This window comes from Micromys minutus, assembly GCF_963924665.1.
Source record: "Micromys minutus genome assembly, chromosome: 8".
NCBI lineage: Eukaryota > Metazoa > Chordata > Mammalia > Rodentia > Muridae > Micromys > Micromys minutus.
In genome coordinates, this window is record NC_137977.1 from 43,420,570 (window position 1) to 43,433,918 (window position 13,349).

The following is a 13,349-nucleotide window of genomic DNA, read 5'->3' on the forward strand; positions in this document are numbered from 1 at the left end:
CCTTGGCCTCTCCCACAGACTAGAAGAGGAAGAGGAATGGAGAAGTAACCTCTCTAGTACAGTTTTCCGCAGCACCTGGCTGAGATGCTGCTGCTGCCAGTCAGTAGATTGAGAACAGGCACACACTTACCTGTGGGATGCTTTGACTGTGAAGACTTGTGCACACGTTCTCCTAACCCTTCTCTTTCCAGTGCATTGAGAAGCTGCAAGCTGAAGTAAAAGCCTTCCAGGAGAAACTTAACGCCCAGGTAAGTGTTTTTCTTTTTTTCTAAATCTCCTGGTTCATACCACTGTAATCCTGAAAATGAACAGAAATTAATTTTCTGAGTCTTAAGTGAGGTTTACCCACTGCAAAAATAAATAAATAAATAAATAAATAAATAAATAAATAAATAAACAAAAACCCACAACAAAAAGCATAAAGTTAAAAATAAGTATGGTTACTATCCCGTAGATAAAGTTCACATTCTTGCAGATGCTGAATGAAAACAATATGTGCTCTCAAAAACGGTCAGGTTACCACCTAGTCTAAATTGATGCCCCATCAGAAGAGTAATAAGTGTAGAAAAGCATGCTGGGTATGTCAGTAAAGAGACTCAAGTGGTGAGTGGTTGTTGATATGTTGAGCATAGGTCTGAAGCAGAGATCCTGAAATTTCCGTTTATGCAAAAAGCCCCTGGAAAGTTTCAACCAGCAAGCTTCCCAGAGATGCTGTTTTCTGGGCACTTAGCCACAGGGAACTGTAGAAGACACTGACACCAATGCATCCAATTCCTGAGAGTCAATCCTGAGCAGCACATTTCATGTGTCTTTGTTGGCTTCAGATTGTGATACTTGAATAAGTAACTGTACATCAGAGTGTGTGGATGCCCATTTACCCCCGTAACATCTTTGACAAAGACCTCACAAATTCCTGGGGCAAATTCATTTCACTTTAGCACATGTCTGTGCAGACAGCTAATGAGCACCAGCAGACAGGATACTCTTGTGTATTTCTGTCAATTTATCGGTTACCCTGCTACTCTTGAGACTATGAATGACCCAGCACCTTTCATGTCTCTGAAAGCTCGCTTGTCATAATAATAATCTCCCTCTCCAGCTGGACAATGAGGCTTAGTCTTGATAAAGCACAGTGGCCGGTCACATCAAATGGCCACCTCTTAATAGCACCAAGTTCCTCAGGGCATCTCAGAATGCAAGCGGAAAAGACTGTAAAATAATGATTTCTGGAGACCACCCACTGACAGTGTGGAATGAGCTGGCCTGGAAAAATCTTTTTAATCACCCCATCTTTTGTGTTGAAGGATAAAAGAAAAGAAAAGGTATCTGTCAGAAAGCTTGTAGCCCCCAAATCCAGTCTTTTTCTGACCTCGCATTCTCCTTTGACCAATGCTGAAAATGACCTGTGCCTGCATCTGTGGCACTGTGACCCATTCTAGTAGAAGTATGTCACCCTAGCTCAGCATTCTGTTGCAGATGTTTTGCCGCTGGTCTGCCCCAAGGGTGCCAGTAATGACTGTAGTTGGAGAAAAGCCCTGGTTCCTAAGTATTACCTACATTTGTGTATAGAAAGAAAGGCAAATGTACTTCCCAAACTTCTGATTTTAAAAGTTCCCTGCCACCTATGCCTTGGGGAAACTTCTGTGGCATCTACTCCTGTCCCTTCATCCTAGAGTTTCTGCCCCAACCATGCTGCTATTGTTCCAGGCTGGTCTGAACTGGGATTGCTTTTATGTGTAGAGTGTCTAGAATTTTCTAAAGTAATTGTCAGGCATCTAGGTTTCTATATACTAGTTTATGCCCATCAAGGATTTTTTAATTCATCAAGATGTTTTAAATGGTAACTATTAATGGCATTTATTGAGTTGGTTTTGTGTCATCCTCTAGTATCAGTTTCAAATTCTAATAAAACCCTAACAAGCTGGACATTATTTCTCAGACCGAGTCTTAAAATGCTTAGATTACTTTTCATCACACTTGGAAATTCATGATTTTGCCATCCTGATTGTCTTTCCAAATCTCTCTCCCTCTGTCTCTTTCTCTGTCTGTGTCTGTCTGTCTGTCTGTCTGTCTCTCCCTCCCCCCTCCCCAGCTCTTTTGTTTGAGAAAATCATTTTCTCTTTCTCTGCCCTGGGAATGAATTGCAGAGCTTCAACTCACACTCCTATGTAGATAAACATTCACCTTCACCGCTTACAAGTTTGTTCTATACATCTTAATCAACCCATGATTATAACCCTATGTGCATTTCTTAAAATATTTTCCCTGGAGAAAACATTCAGTAGGATGCTACCACCTACTCAGAAGAGAAAAAAAAGAAGTGAGAAGGAGGGTGGGTGGGCTGGAAACAAAACAAAGTGGGTTTATTCCCTTTAGAAATTACTCATGTATAGCCAGTCTCTAAAAGCATTTATCCATAAGCACTACTTTAAAACACATAGCTCTGTAGACTGCTGACATCTAACATCAAACGAAAGCAGAACTTCCCGATGTGACCGAGCATCCTGCTGCTATCTCAGAATCAGCAAGTCATATTTGTCATCTTCTTTTTCTGAGTCTTGAATACGTCTCTCTATTATAGTCCCCAGCCGTGGTGGTGAATGTAGCACTATCAGATTATTCTAGAGTCTAACTAAAAAGCAGTAGTAAAATCCTAACCTTCTCCACTTCCATCCTTCAGGTAGTTAGCTATAAGGTCCTGGCCTCAGACCCCCAGGTGACCTCATTTCCACACCTCATCACGTTACCAGTCTCTGTCTTCCTGCCCAGTATAGAGTTTAACTGTTGTAAATGGTCCCAAAGAACTGACATATGAAAATTTAGAGCCTTGTCCTGTCCCTCCGCACTCATTGCAAAAGCAGCCCGTTTGTTTTAGCTGCACAGAGTTTTGTTGTCTTAGAAGAGATGGGATAGAATCTACGTACAAATATTTCATTTAGGTGAGTGCTGCAAAAATAGTTCAGAGCACTTGCTCGGCACACCTGAAGCACGCATGCAAGAAGGGGTAGGGAGACAGAGGAGAAGACAAGAGAGGAAAGAGAAAAGGAAAGGGGAGCAGGGAAAAGAGTGGTTGACTTAAACTGGGTGCAGAAAACAAAAGTAAAGGAGAGAGAGAAACAGAGACAGACAGAGAGACAGAGACAGAGAGACTGGCAGTGAGATTATTACCCACTAGAGAAGAAAAGGGGTTTAAGAAACCAAGATTGTGCTGGCATAACTTCAGAGGAAGAAAAAAAGAGAAAGATCTTGGGATGTCTGAGAATTGAAATGATTAAGAAATAAATGACAGGGAGAGCTTGGAAGAGTCTCTTGGTGTTGTATATTTCAGCCTTTGTTGCTATTTGAGAGTCCCATTAAAGACTGAACTTCCAATTGTACTGTGACAAATGTATACTTGTATAAATTAGCCACTGTGCTGGTTAGTGACACAAGGTAAAGTCTTCTAAGAGGAGTGACCCTCTATTAAAAAGATTCCTCTTAGATGTGCTGGTTAATAAGATTGTGCTGTAGGCAGGCCTGTAGGGCATTTCCTTAATAAGTGATTGATGGGGTTGGGCCCAGGATACTGTGGTTGGTGCTGTCCCTGGGCTGGTGGTTCTAGGTTCTATAAAAAAGCAAACTGAACAAGCCACGAGGAGCAAAAAGCACCCTCCATTGCCTCTGCATCAGCTCCTGCCTCAAGTTTCTGCCCTGTTTGAATTCCTCTCATGACTTCCTGACCCCTTGGCAGAAATATGGAAGTATAAGCCAAATAAAGCCTTTCTTCCCCAAGTTGCTTTTGGTTATGGTGTTTCATCACAGCAATATTAACTCGAAGACAACCACCTAATGGTTTTCCCATTTCCCAAAGACCATCCTGGATATGCTTGCAAACATAGCCCCTGGCCCTCATCCCTGCTTACCTTTCTCTCACCTCTTCTCCTTTACTCTTATTCTCTGACTGATCCTGCTACTAAAATGTAACTTGCATTTTTCCTCATATTTATAGTACCACATGACATTCTGTACCATTTACACCATTCTCTTGATCAGAATGTCTTGCCTGGACTCGTCCAAATAACTCTTACTGTTAAACACTTGAGGGGTTAGAGAGTTGGTTAAGAGCACCCAGTGGTTAAGAGTACTGGCTGTTTATCCATGAAATGAAGGTACAATTCTCAGCACCTACAAATGTTCTCTTTTGACTTCCATGGGCATTGCATACACATGGTGCACAGACAGAACATGCAGGCAAAAGAGCCATACACTTAAAACATACGCTTTAAAAAATACACAATTCTGATACAAGTAAATAAGAATCCATGAGTTTAGCAGTGCTCAGAACCATGAGTTCCAGAGAGTTCTAACAGCAGCATATGCTTTGATTCCTTGAATTAGCCAGTTAGTCCTGTTTTCTTGGTGGAAACAGTCTTTTCTTATAGATCAAATACTCCTACGTTAGGTTTCAGTTTTGTTCATGTACTGTTAGATTGATAGTTATTATGTGGAAACCCAAAGCAGAGAATTCCAAGGCCAAAGTGCCTCCTGCTCATTTAGATCTACAGAGTTTAGTATACTCACTGTTTCCATACTGTTTATATGTCTGCCCCCATTAGACTCTGAAGCATTTAGAGTAATACCAAGAATACATGGCTATATCTACCAAACATATACTATACTGTACTAGACACAGGAGTGGTCACCCTACACCACTCAATGGAGCTAAGGCACTTACACATTGTCTCATCTACTTCTGTACCCTACCCTGGTTAGAACTGGGTCTGAATAAACCCATGTCCCAGAACTTGAAGAGCTCAACACAAGAACAAAAAAAAAAGACAAACAGAAAGAAAGAAAGAAAGAAAGAAAGAAAGAAAGAAGAAAGAAAGAAAGAAAGAAAGAAAGAAAGAAAGAAAGAAAGAAAGAAAGAAAAAAGAGATCCCTTGATACAGACCCATAGGGGGAGGCTCCTGCCTGAGGAGTCAGGAGGGATAGACATGTGAGTAATGGGGAAACTGACATCTCACTCTGAACCCAGATACATCCTTAGTGAATTCCAGGATCTCAGTCTGTGCCACCATCTGGTGCCAAATGACAGTAGGAGGGATGTGAAGAGTGTCAGTCATCAGGGCTTGGGCATGAACAGCCAGATACATGCCTATGAACATCTATAGTGCAGAGAACCAATATTGAAGGCATTGCTTACACCATGTGTAGCCCATGCTAACCCTTTCCCTACCTCATCTCCATTGCATTCCTGTGACCCTTCCCCTAAGCGTGTCTCTAGAGACTTTGCTTACCCTTCCTTTGCACATGAAATAAATACCTATCTGTCCCATCCTGTTTGCTATATTTTTCTCAGTATTGACAGAGATAACTTTTTCCAGAAGATTCATCCTACCCAGAAGCCATCTGTCTTTCATTGGACTTTTCTATGTTCTTCTCTTCACTCCTTACGGCACTGTAACCCCATGATGGAGTAGCTTCCTGCTGTCAGCCTTTTCTCCAAGCCTGGGTTAATGAGGACCAACAGGCCTATCTTTGTTTCCCATAGTGTCTCTTCGGTGTCTTATACATATTTTAATGAAACAACCTAAGAGGAAAAGAGAGAAATGAGAGGAGCCACGGTGGGAAGAGAGACAAACGTTTACATGCATTCTCTCATGCATGGCTTTAAGTGCATGTATGTGGAGTGAAAACAGAGGGCCGTCTACTTCAGGGAGGAGGAAGAGCATCAGTGTGAAGGGGAAAAAAGAGTGCTTCAGGCGAGCAAGCAAGTGGCATGTCTGTGTGAAAATGGCATAATAAATTCCATTAGTTTGTATTTGAATTTTAGAAATCAATACAGCAAGAAATTTACTTGGGCATGCACAGACTCATGCTATATGCTTCTGGGCAAACAATTTGTGAAGAGAATTATATTCCTTAAAGATGCCAGTTATGTAAGGCACCAGTTCAAGCTGAGGGTAGTATTGCCAGGATATAGTGTGCCTTCGTCACTTTTCTACCATTGGGTAAAACACCATAAGCAAAGAAACTTATAGAGGAGTTAATCAAGCTTATACTTCCAGAGAGCTAAGAGTCTGTGATGGCAGAATAGAGGCAGATCAGAAGCCGAGGGCTAACATCTTCAACTGCAAGCATGAAACAGGGAAAACAGACTAGAATGGAAGGATCTTTAAACTCTCAAAATCCACCCCCAGCGAAATCCTTCCTTCTGCAAGGCCATAGCTCCCAAACCTACCCAAACGGTGCCACTATCCAGAGACCAAGTGTCCAAATGCCCAGAACTATGGGGGACATTTATCATTCAAACCACCACAACATGCAAAGGAGAAAGGTTGGTTTTTTTTCCCACTGGAAGAGCAAGTTAAAAACAAAGACAAAACCGCAGAGTTAAGGTAAACTCCTACTTTAGGTGAAGAAACACACCTAATGGAGTGGTCTTAACATGAGGAGCAACTTGGTGTCTGGGCTTATTCAGGTCAGTCATAAAGAACCCAGTTGGTGAATTATATTATTATTTAATTAAACTGATGTCTACCTATGAAGTAGAAAATGATCCAAGCCTTAGCATTTCTGAGTTATTTTTAAGATTAAAATCTCATCCTTTTAGCATTACTGTGCTATTTTTTTCCCCAGTAAGTACCAAGTCTGGGCCACCCACAGAAGTAAACTGCCCTGGCCAATTTTTTTTTTCAATCTCTATCTCATGGTTACTTAACTGCTAAGACCTACACAAGCTAAGACAAATACTTAAAGTGAATGCTTATAGTCACCTGAAGATAGTTGTTCAAGTTATGACATGAATTAAGACTAGGTATTTTAAAAGAAAAGGACTAGGTATTTTAAGAGAAAAATATTAAAAATGAGTGCCTTCCAAGTGGTTGGATTTATTTCTTGTTGGGATTTAACATTTGCAGGTATAATACTTTGTCTGACTGTCTAATCCAGCATTAATGTGTATAATAGCTCACAGGTCTGCAACCCTAATGTCTCCTCCATCCAGTGGCCATATTCTTTCTTAATGTCTAACTATCCATAAGACCTATCCCAGGACTCAAAGTCCTGTTCATCTTCAATGGAGATCTTTCCAAGTGGAAATCTGGGTAATTGGGTAGTAGTTATTCCAATGTTGCTATTCTTTATAGCATTATGTGTGTCTGAAATACTTGAGTAAGACCAAGAGTTTGAATTATCCCAATGAAGATATCCTTCAAATCGGCTATGTAGCCTTCCTCAATCTGTAATATAGGTAACTTTGTTAAAACCTAAACTTCATGAACCAGTTTCACAGGATGCTCACAGACTGAGCAGCTGACAAGAGGTCACTAAGCCCTTGAGCAGGTCCACCCTTGGCACTCCAGAGAGTTTTCCCTAGGAGTTTGGTTTAACTTCTTTTTTTTTTTTAATTTTCTAAATTAAAGTTCTAGAAGCCCTGTGTAGTTTCTTCCTGCCTTAAAACTCTAGCCCTCTGCTGATTGATCCTTACCTCCCCTGGCCATGTTTTTGGGGTTGGTTTTGCTCTCAAACACCCATGAACACACATTCCACAATAATATTCAGATATCCTTTAGAGCTGAGTATTCCTCACTGTGTGTAGTCTTGGGAGGCTTGTCATCCAAAGCATCCTATTAGCTCTTAACTTGAAGTAACTTGAAGTGAGCCTTCCCACTAAGCTGCAAGGAATCTGCATATTGATTTGGGCGAGGCAGGAGAAAAATAGCAGTGGATGTATTCTGATGGTGGTACCCAGGCGTTAACATCCAACTGATACTGCCTTAGTTAGAACTGTTTAGTCCCTTTTCTGAATCAGGTTCCCATCACTTGTCCTGTTTAATAGTCTCCAGGAACTCCTCTGACTCCTGAAACACCATCTCATTTTTGTTTGATTTGCCCATAGGCAGAATAAATCACATTGCTCACATTAGCTCAGTAGTTTTCAAAATGTGCCCCCTAAGTCAGAAGTATTAGTGGCACTTTGGGGTGTTTAGAAGCCCCCATTCCATATTCTGATTTAGAAGTGTGGGGTTGGAAATTCAGCAGTGTAAATTTTTGAAAGCCCTCCGGGTGTTTCTGATGCTAGTAATCCTGACCAAGAAATTACTGCTTTGGTCAGCCAGATTTCCCCATTGCGACCAGCACTGTCCTTGAGCTACATACCACTGATCCTCCTACCGCTGGGAGTCATCCCCAGGCCTGTACAGGAGGTAAACCAAAAAAGGCCTGCTCTTCCTGCCCCTCCTCCGCAACCCACACTTCTGCCTACCCTAGGAGCATCACTACATTCCTGAAGCTTGTCATGACTAATTCCACTGTCATGTGACAGTAATTAATACCTGGGAGTCGCTAGCAGTACAGTTTCCTAGTGCTGCTACCCACGTTATGTCTTGTCTTTTTCACAACAATCCTGGGAGGTATTTCTTCTTCACCATCAGATAAGGAAAGTGAGAATCAACTATGCTAAGATCTCTACCCACAAAGACTCCACTGTAGCTGTTTTGGGCCTTGGTACCTGTTTCTAAGACTGGTCTCACTCAAAGTCAGAATTGTTGCTGCTTTAATATCAAAGCACACACTATGGGCGCCTGTGGCAATAAATTACTACTTATGATATCTATACTTCATGTAATCTTCAGATCCTGTGGTGGAATTAATCATTCTGAGAGAATTAGGCAGATGTCAGGGTGTCTTACCTGGAACCAATGAGGGGCTGACAAAATTTCTATTTAATAGAATATTTTAAGGCTACTTTAAAAGATATAGATATGGATAGTTATATATATATAGTTTTATATATATAGTTAACCTAACTGGAGAGTTCCTCAGCAGCTATTTGTGGGAAGAGCCACATAATACTGAAAGTTTGCACCTACAGTGAATATTAGAAATATTGCTGCATGTGTTGGTTGTAGCTGTCTTTCCTTGGCTGGGTTGTCTGTCCTGCATCATAATTACATTTTAACCATTGCGTGGCCAGTCTGTGGTTTGTCTTCCTTATAGTTGACTTGGAGAATTTGAAAATTGGGTAATAGCAGAGGTTTCTCAGTTGGTGAGTGTTATTCCCAAAACCCTGAGTACTTGGAAAGGGAGCAGATCTGAGCTGTCATTCCACGTAAGGTCATCTGACAAACACACATGCATGCACACATGCGTGCACACATACATGCACGCATGCATGCACCCTACTGCCAGTTGACACCCAAAGCTTTGAGGACTTGGAACTCACTAAGGATTACCCCTGGGCTCAGAGAGAGCTTTTCCTCTACTCCTATCCTGTCACTTTTCCTAACTCTTTGGGAGGAAGCTGTTTCCGTTTGGTGAGAACCTTCTTTATTCCTTATTGTACACCAATAACTGAGTTCTCCAGGTCCTGGGGCATGGCTATACCCATATTTTACATTTAATGTGAACTTCAAAACAATAATTAATAAACAAGTCTTTCTAGTTGATAGAAAAGCATCCAGGAAGAGTACAAATATTTATTATTTTATTTCATTCTCAAAAGGAAAGAAATAAATAATTGTATTTAATCTGACGCAGCCTGATACTTTATGAGTATTCAGCTTCAGTTGCTCTCTTGACATAATTTTATCAAATATTAACAATAGTGGTTAACTATGTTTACTTATTTATACTGTATACTATAAATAAAAGCTGTACGAAATAGCTGCTCTTTAAAAATCTATAAATAATGATAATTGTAGCCATAGGTTAAATTAAATGCCCATATCAAAAAAGTAGAATTTGTATGGGTTAGTTATAACTTACCACATTGTATAATTTTACTAAATATGTCAATCAGATATTTCTCATAGCCAAAGTCATGACAAAGAAAATGGTTCCACAAGCAATTCTTACCATATTGGATAGGAGAAGATATTGTTTATTTTCTAATAAGATAATTCTGAAATGAAATGTGGATGAGCTATCCTATAAACACTAATGTGAGGAATATTGGAAATACAGAAAGAATCCATGAACAGTATCAGAGCAGTAGACATAGTAGTAGTAATGGATTTTGGATGGCTGCTTGGGCAATTTCCAACAGAAGAAGGCAAGCTCTCAACATGTGAATAACATTCTTTCTTTCTTGTAATTACAGTGTAGCTACTTTGTGTGTGATTTTAATCCAGAGCTATTTATGATAATCCAGCAGACAAGTTTTCCTCTAGTCAAAACCCAAGCAAACAAAGCCATGAAGAGTAAGGTTTGTTGAGAAAGCGGGCCTGACTTCACAGAAAAGAGAATCAAGCCAGGCAGTCAGGACATATGATTTTTCAGAAAATGAAAACCCAACATTGTGTGAAGTCTCCCCATTTATAAGTATTAGCAACAAATTCAAAGAAAATAGAACTCTCTCTCTCTCTCCCTCCCTCCCTCCCTCCCTCCCTCCCTCCCTCCCTCCCTCCCTCCCTCCCTCTCTCTCTCTCTCTCTCTCTCTCTCTCTCTCTCTCTCTCTCTCTCTCTCTCTCTGTGTGGTGTGGTGTGCTGTGGTGTGCTGTGGTGTGCTGTGGTGTGGTGTGGTGTGGTGTGGTAAGCAAAGCCTACATACAGGTGAACTAAATAGCAGCTGCATTTCAGAGTTTAAATCCAGGCAAACACTTTAGCCCTCTGTTCTATTATTTGAAAACTGCTCTTTGCAAAGAGCTGGAGTGTGCAGTGACTGCAGCTGAGGGGAGTCCTGTGTTTTATTGTGGTCTATTCCGGTGCTAATTTCTTAGTTGGGATAATGGTAGCTAATGTAACAAAGACCCCAAAATGTCAGCACTGAATATGATAGAGGTTTGCTTTTCTTGTTCCCTTAGTCTGTTGTTGATGTTCATGTCTGTAGGCAGATGTCACTACTCTGTGGCAAACTGAGGTATCCTCTCAGCTTGCAGTACCCAAGGTCTTATTGGGGTCCTCTCTGTTCCAGACAGTCATCTCTTTGATACTCCTAGAAGTGGCACCGCTTGCTTCTGCTTATACCCCACTGGTTAGAACTCAGTCACAAGGCACAGTGACTGCAAGGAATGCTGGGAAAGATGATCTGGCAGTGGACCAGGGAGAAGGTGACATTATACATGTCAATGAGCAACTATCCCTCCTCATCCTCTGATCTAGGCTTTATAGTCCTTCATAGTTTGACTCCAATAATAAAGCACATTCGATTTTTATTATTATTGTCAAACCAAATAAGAATTAATATTGAAATTTATGCAATAAATATCAATCAGGAGCTATGCTTGAGATTATGTATTATACCTTCAAATATCTTATGTTTTGCTATTTAAAGGGCAGCAATATTGAGTGCTGTGTGTGTGCTCCCGCATTCCTATGTGTGTTCATATATGTGCAGGTGTGCACATGAGTACATAAATCAAGGGGGTGATTTTAGGTGTCTTCCTTGATTAATCTCTAACCTGGTTTGTGACACAGTCTCCAGGTGTACTCGAGGCTCACTGATACAGCTAGACTGGAATACCCAGGGGCCGTCCTGCCTCTCTTCCTTCCTAGAGCTGGGTTAACTAGTGTGCAGCGCACTCTGCTCTGCTGCATGGGTGCTGGGGATTGAACGGGTCTATCAAGCCTGTGTGACAGGCACTTCCCAACTGAGCTGCTCTCTAGCCCTCTTTTCCCATGGTAGGACAAATTTAAATTTGTCTTGGCCCAGTGTGTCACTAGCAGAAAGTGTAGTCTTAGTGACTTAGAAGGATGTTTCTCTCTCTCCCAAATGAATTTTACTAACCCAGAATTGAAGTCCTTGACTTTGAGACAGGTGCGTCTGTCATGGCCTGTGCCCATGCTTCTTCCCAGAGACCTATCCAAAGACCTGTGGCTTTTGTGGTGATTGAGTGGCAGATTTTATCAGGTTTGGGAGTACTTCTGATCTGTGCATTATATCCAATCTTCCTAAACACGTTTTCCGATTAGGGCTTATACCCAGTATCTTGTCTACAGGGAAGGTCTGCATTTTAAGAACTGTCAGTACCCAATTCTCTGTAGTACTTAAACCCTTTAATTTGTTTATGTCCCTTTCCTTCTCAAAGCATGCCTCCTATCCCTTCTTCACTTGGAATACCTTCTTTCTGGTTTCTTGGACATCTCAACACAGGCTTGTAGACAATCAAAAGGCCAACAGCAATCCTGAAATCCCTTCCCTTGATGGGAGCTGGGTGCAGTATTCTCTGCTGCGCTGGATGCAGTTCTTCATATGCAGGTGGATGGTGTCATATTGCACTTACTGGAAGCTTCAGAGGTTTCTCAAAATGGCGCATCCTTAGTAATAACACTAACAAGCTTAGGTAGTTGAGCAGAAACATAATATTTGTAGCTTGTTTTGTTGCCAAATGTGAAGAAGTGTGAAATTACTAAGTTTGATGCAATCGGAATTGTTAGTTTTAGCTAGAGCTGAAATAGAGAAATCTTAGTCATTTAGACATTGCTCATCTCCAGTGATGGGCCCGTCATCCTTGGTTTAGAGAAGGCAGCTTCCATAGGAGAAGATGCTGGTGCCTCACACCAATAGACATGATGCCCAACAGTCACTGGCCAAGTCTGGAGAGAAGAGAGTATGGTACCTTCCTGTCTCTCCTGAAACTATCACTCATTTGTCCACATGTCCATATAGTCTCAGTCCAACATGGTTAACTAAATACTTTCTGGATTTATTATTATCTCTATGTACTGTGCATGCTGTTTGTGTGGGTATACATATACCATGATGTGCATGCAGAGGCCAGAGGACATTTTGACACTGGTTCTCTTTTCCACCTTTATGAGGTTATAGGGCTCAAACTCAGATCATTAAGCTGCCTGGCAAAGCAGGTGCTTTTCTGCTGAGCTATCTCACCTTGCTATTTCAATGTTTATGAAAATGTTTTCCCCTCTGTACATCCAAAAACAAACAACTGGAGTCTAGAGGCTCTCCATTTACCTGCTGTTTGTCTCTGAGTGGGCACCCTACTCTCACAGAGGATTAAGTGTCCACACTGCAAAGTGGGGGTGTTGCATATGTATTATTAGGTGTGGCCTGATGATTAAACAAGTCACTTAACAGAACAGATATAAATCTCACATAAAGATGCAGTAACAAATGAACAAAACACAAGGCCCAACCTATCAAGGACTACAGCCGTGAAAAAAGCCAGTGAGTTTTCCATAATTTGTCCAGTGGCGAGCTGTTCCAGAGTCTTTGTGTGTGGTGTGAGCATCTGCATGCTGGAACCCACTCTAGTGGGATTAACTGAGACAGAGGGGTGAGGGGGTCACAGTGGCACCTGTTGGGACATAGCCAACACTTGCTCCTGCTCCTGTCCTTGCTTCTGCTCCAATGCCCTGTCCTCTTAGTCGCTCATGATATGTGCTTTGACTTTACCTAGCACTTC

At 41.4% G+C, this 13,349-nt stretch overlaps 1 protein-coding gene across 2 annotated transcripts in view; it reads left to right on the forward strand.

The window, feature by feature from the left end:
- CCDC192 (coiled-coil domain containing 192) overlaps positions 1 to 13,349 on the forward strand; it is a gene marked incomplete at both ends in the record, with an annotated part of 188,888 nt that overhangs the window by 56,271 nt on the left and 119,268 nt on the right. For both annotated transcript variants that reach the window (XM_080919879.1, XM_080919880.1), the window contains one exon: positions 192 to 248. In XM_080919879.1, the coding sequence (XP_080776005.1) occupies positions 192 to 248 (57 nt within the window). The remainder of the gene's footprint in view (positions 1 to 191; positions 249 to 13,349) is intronic.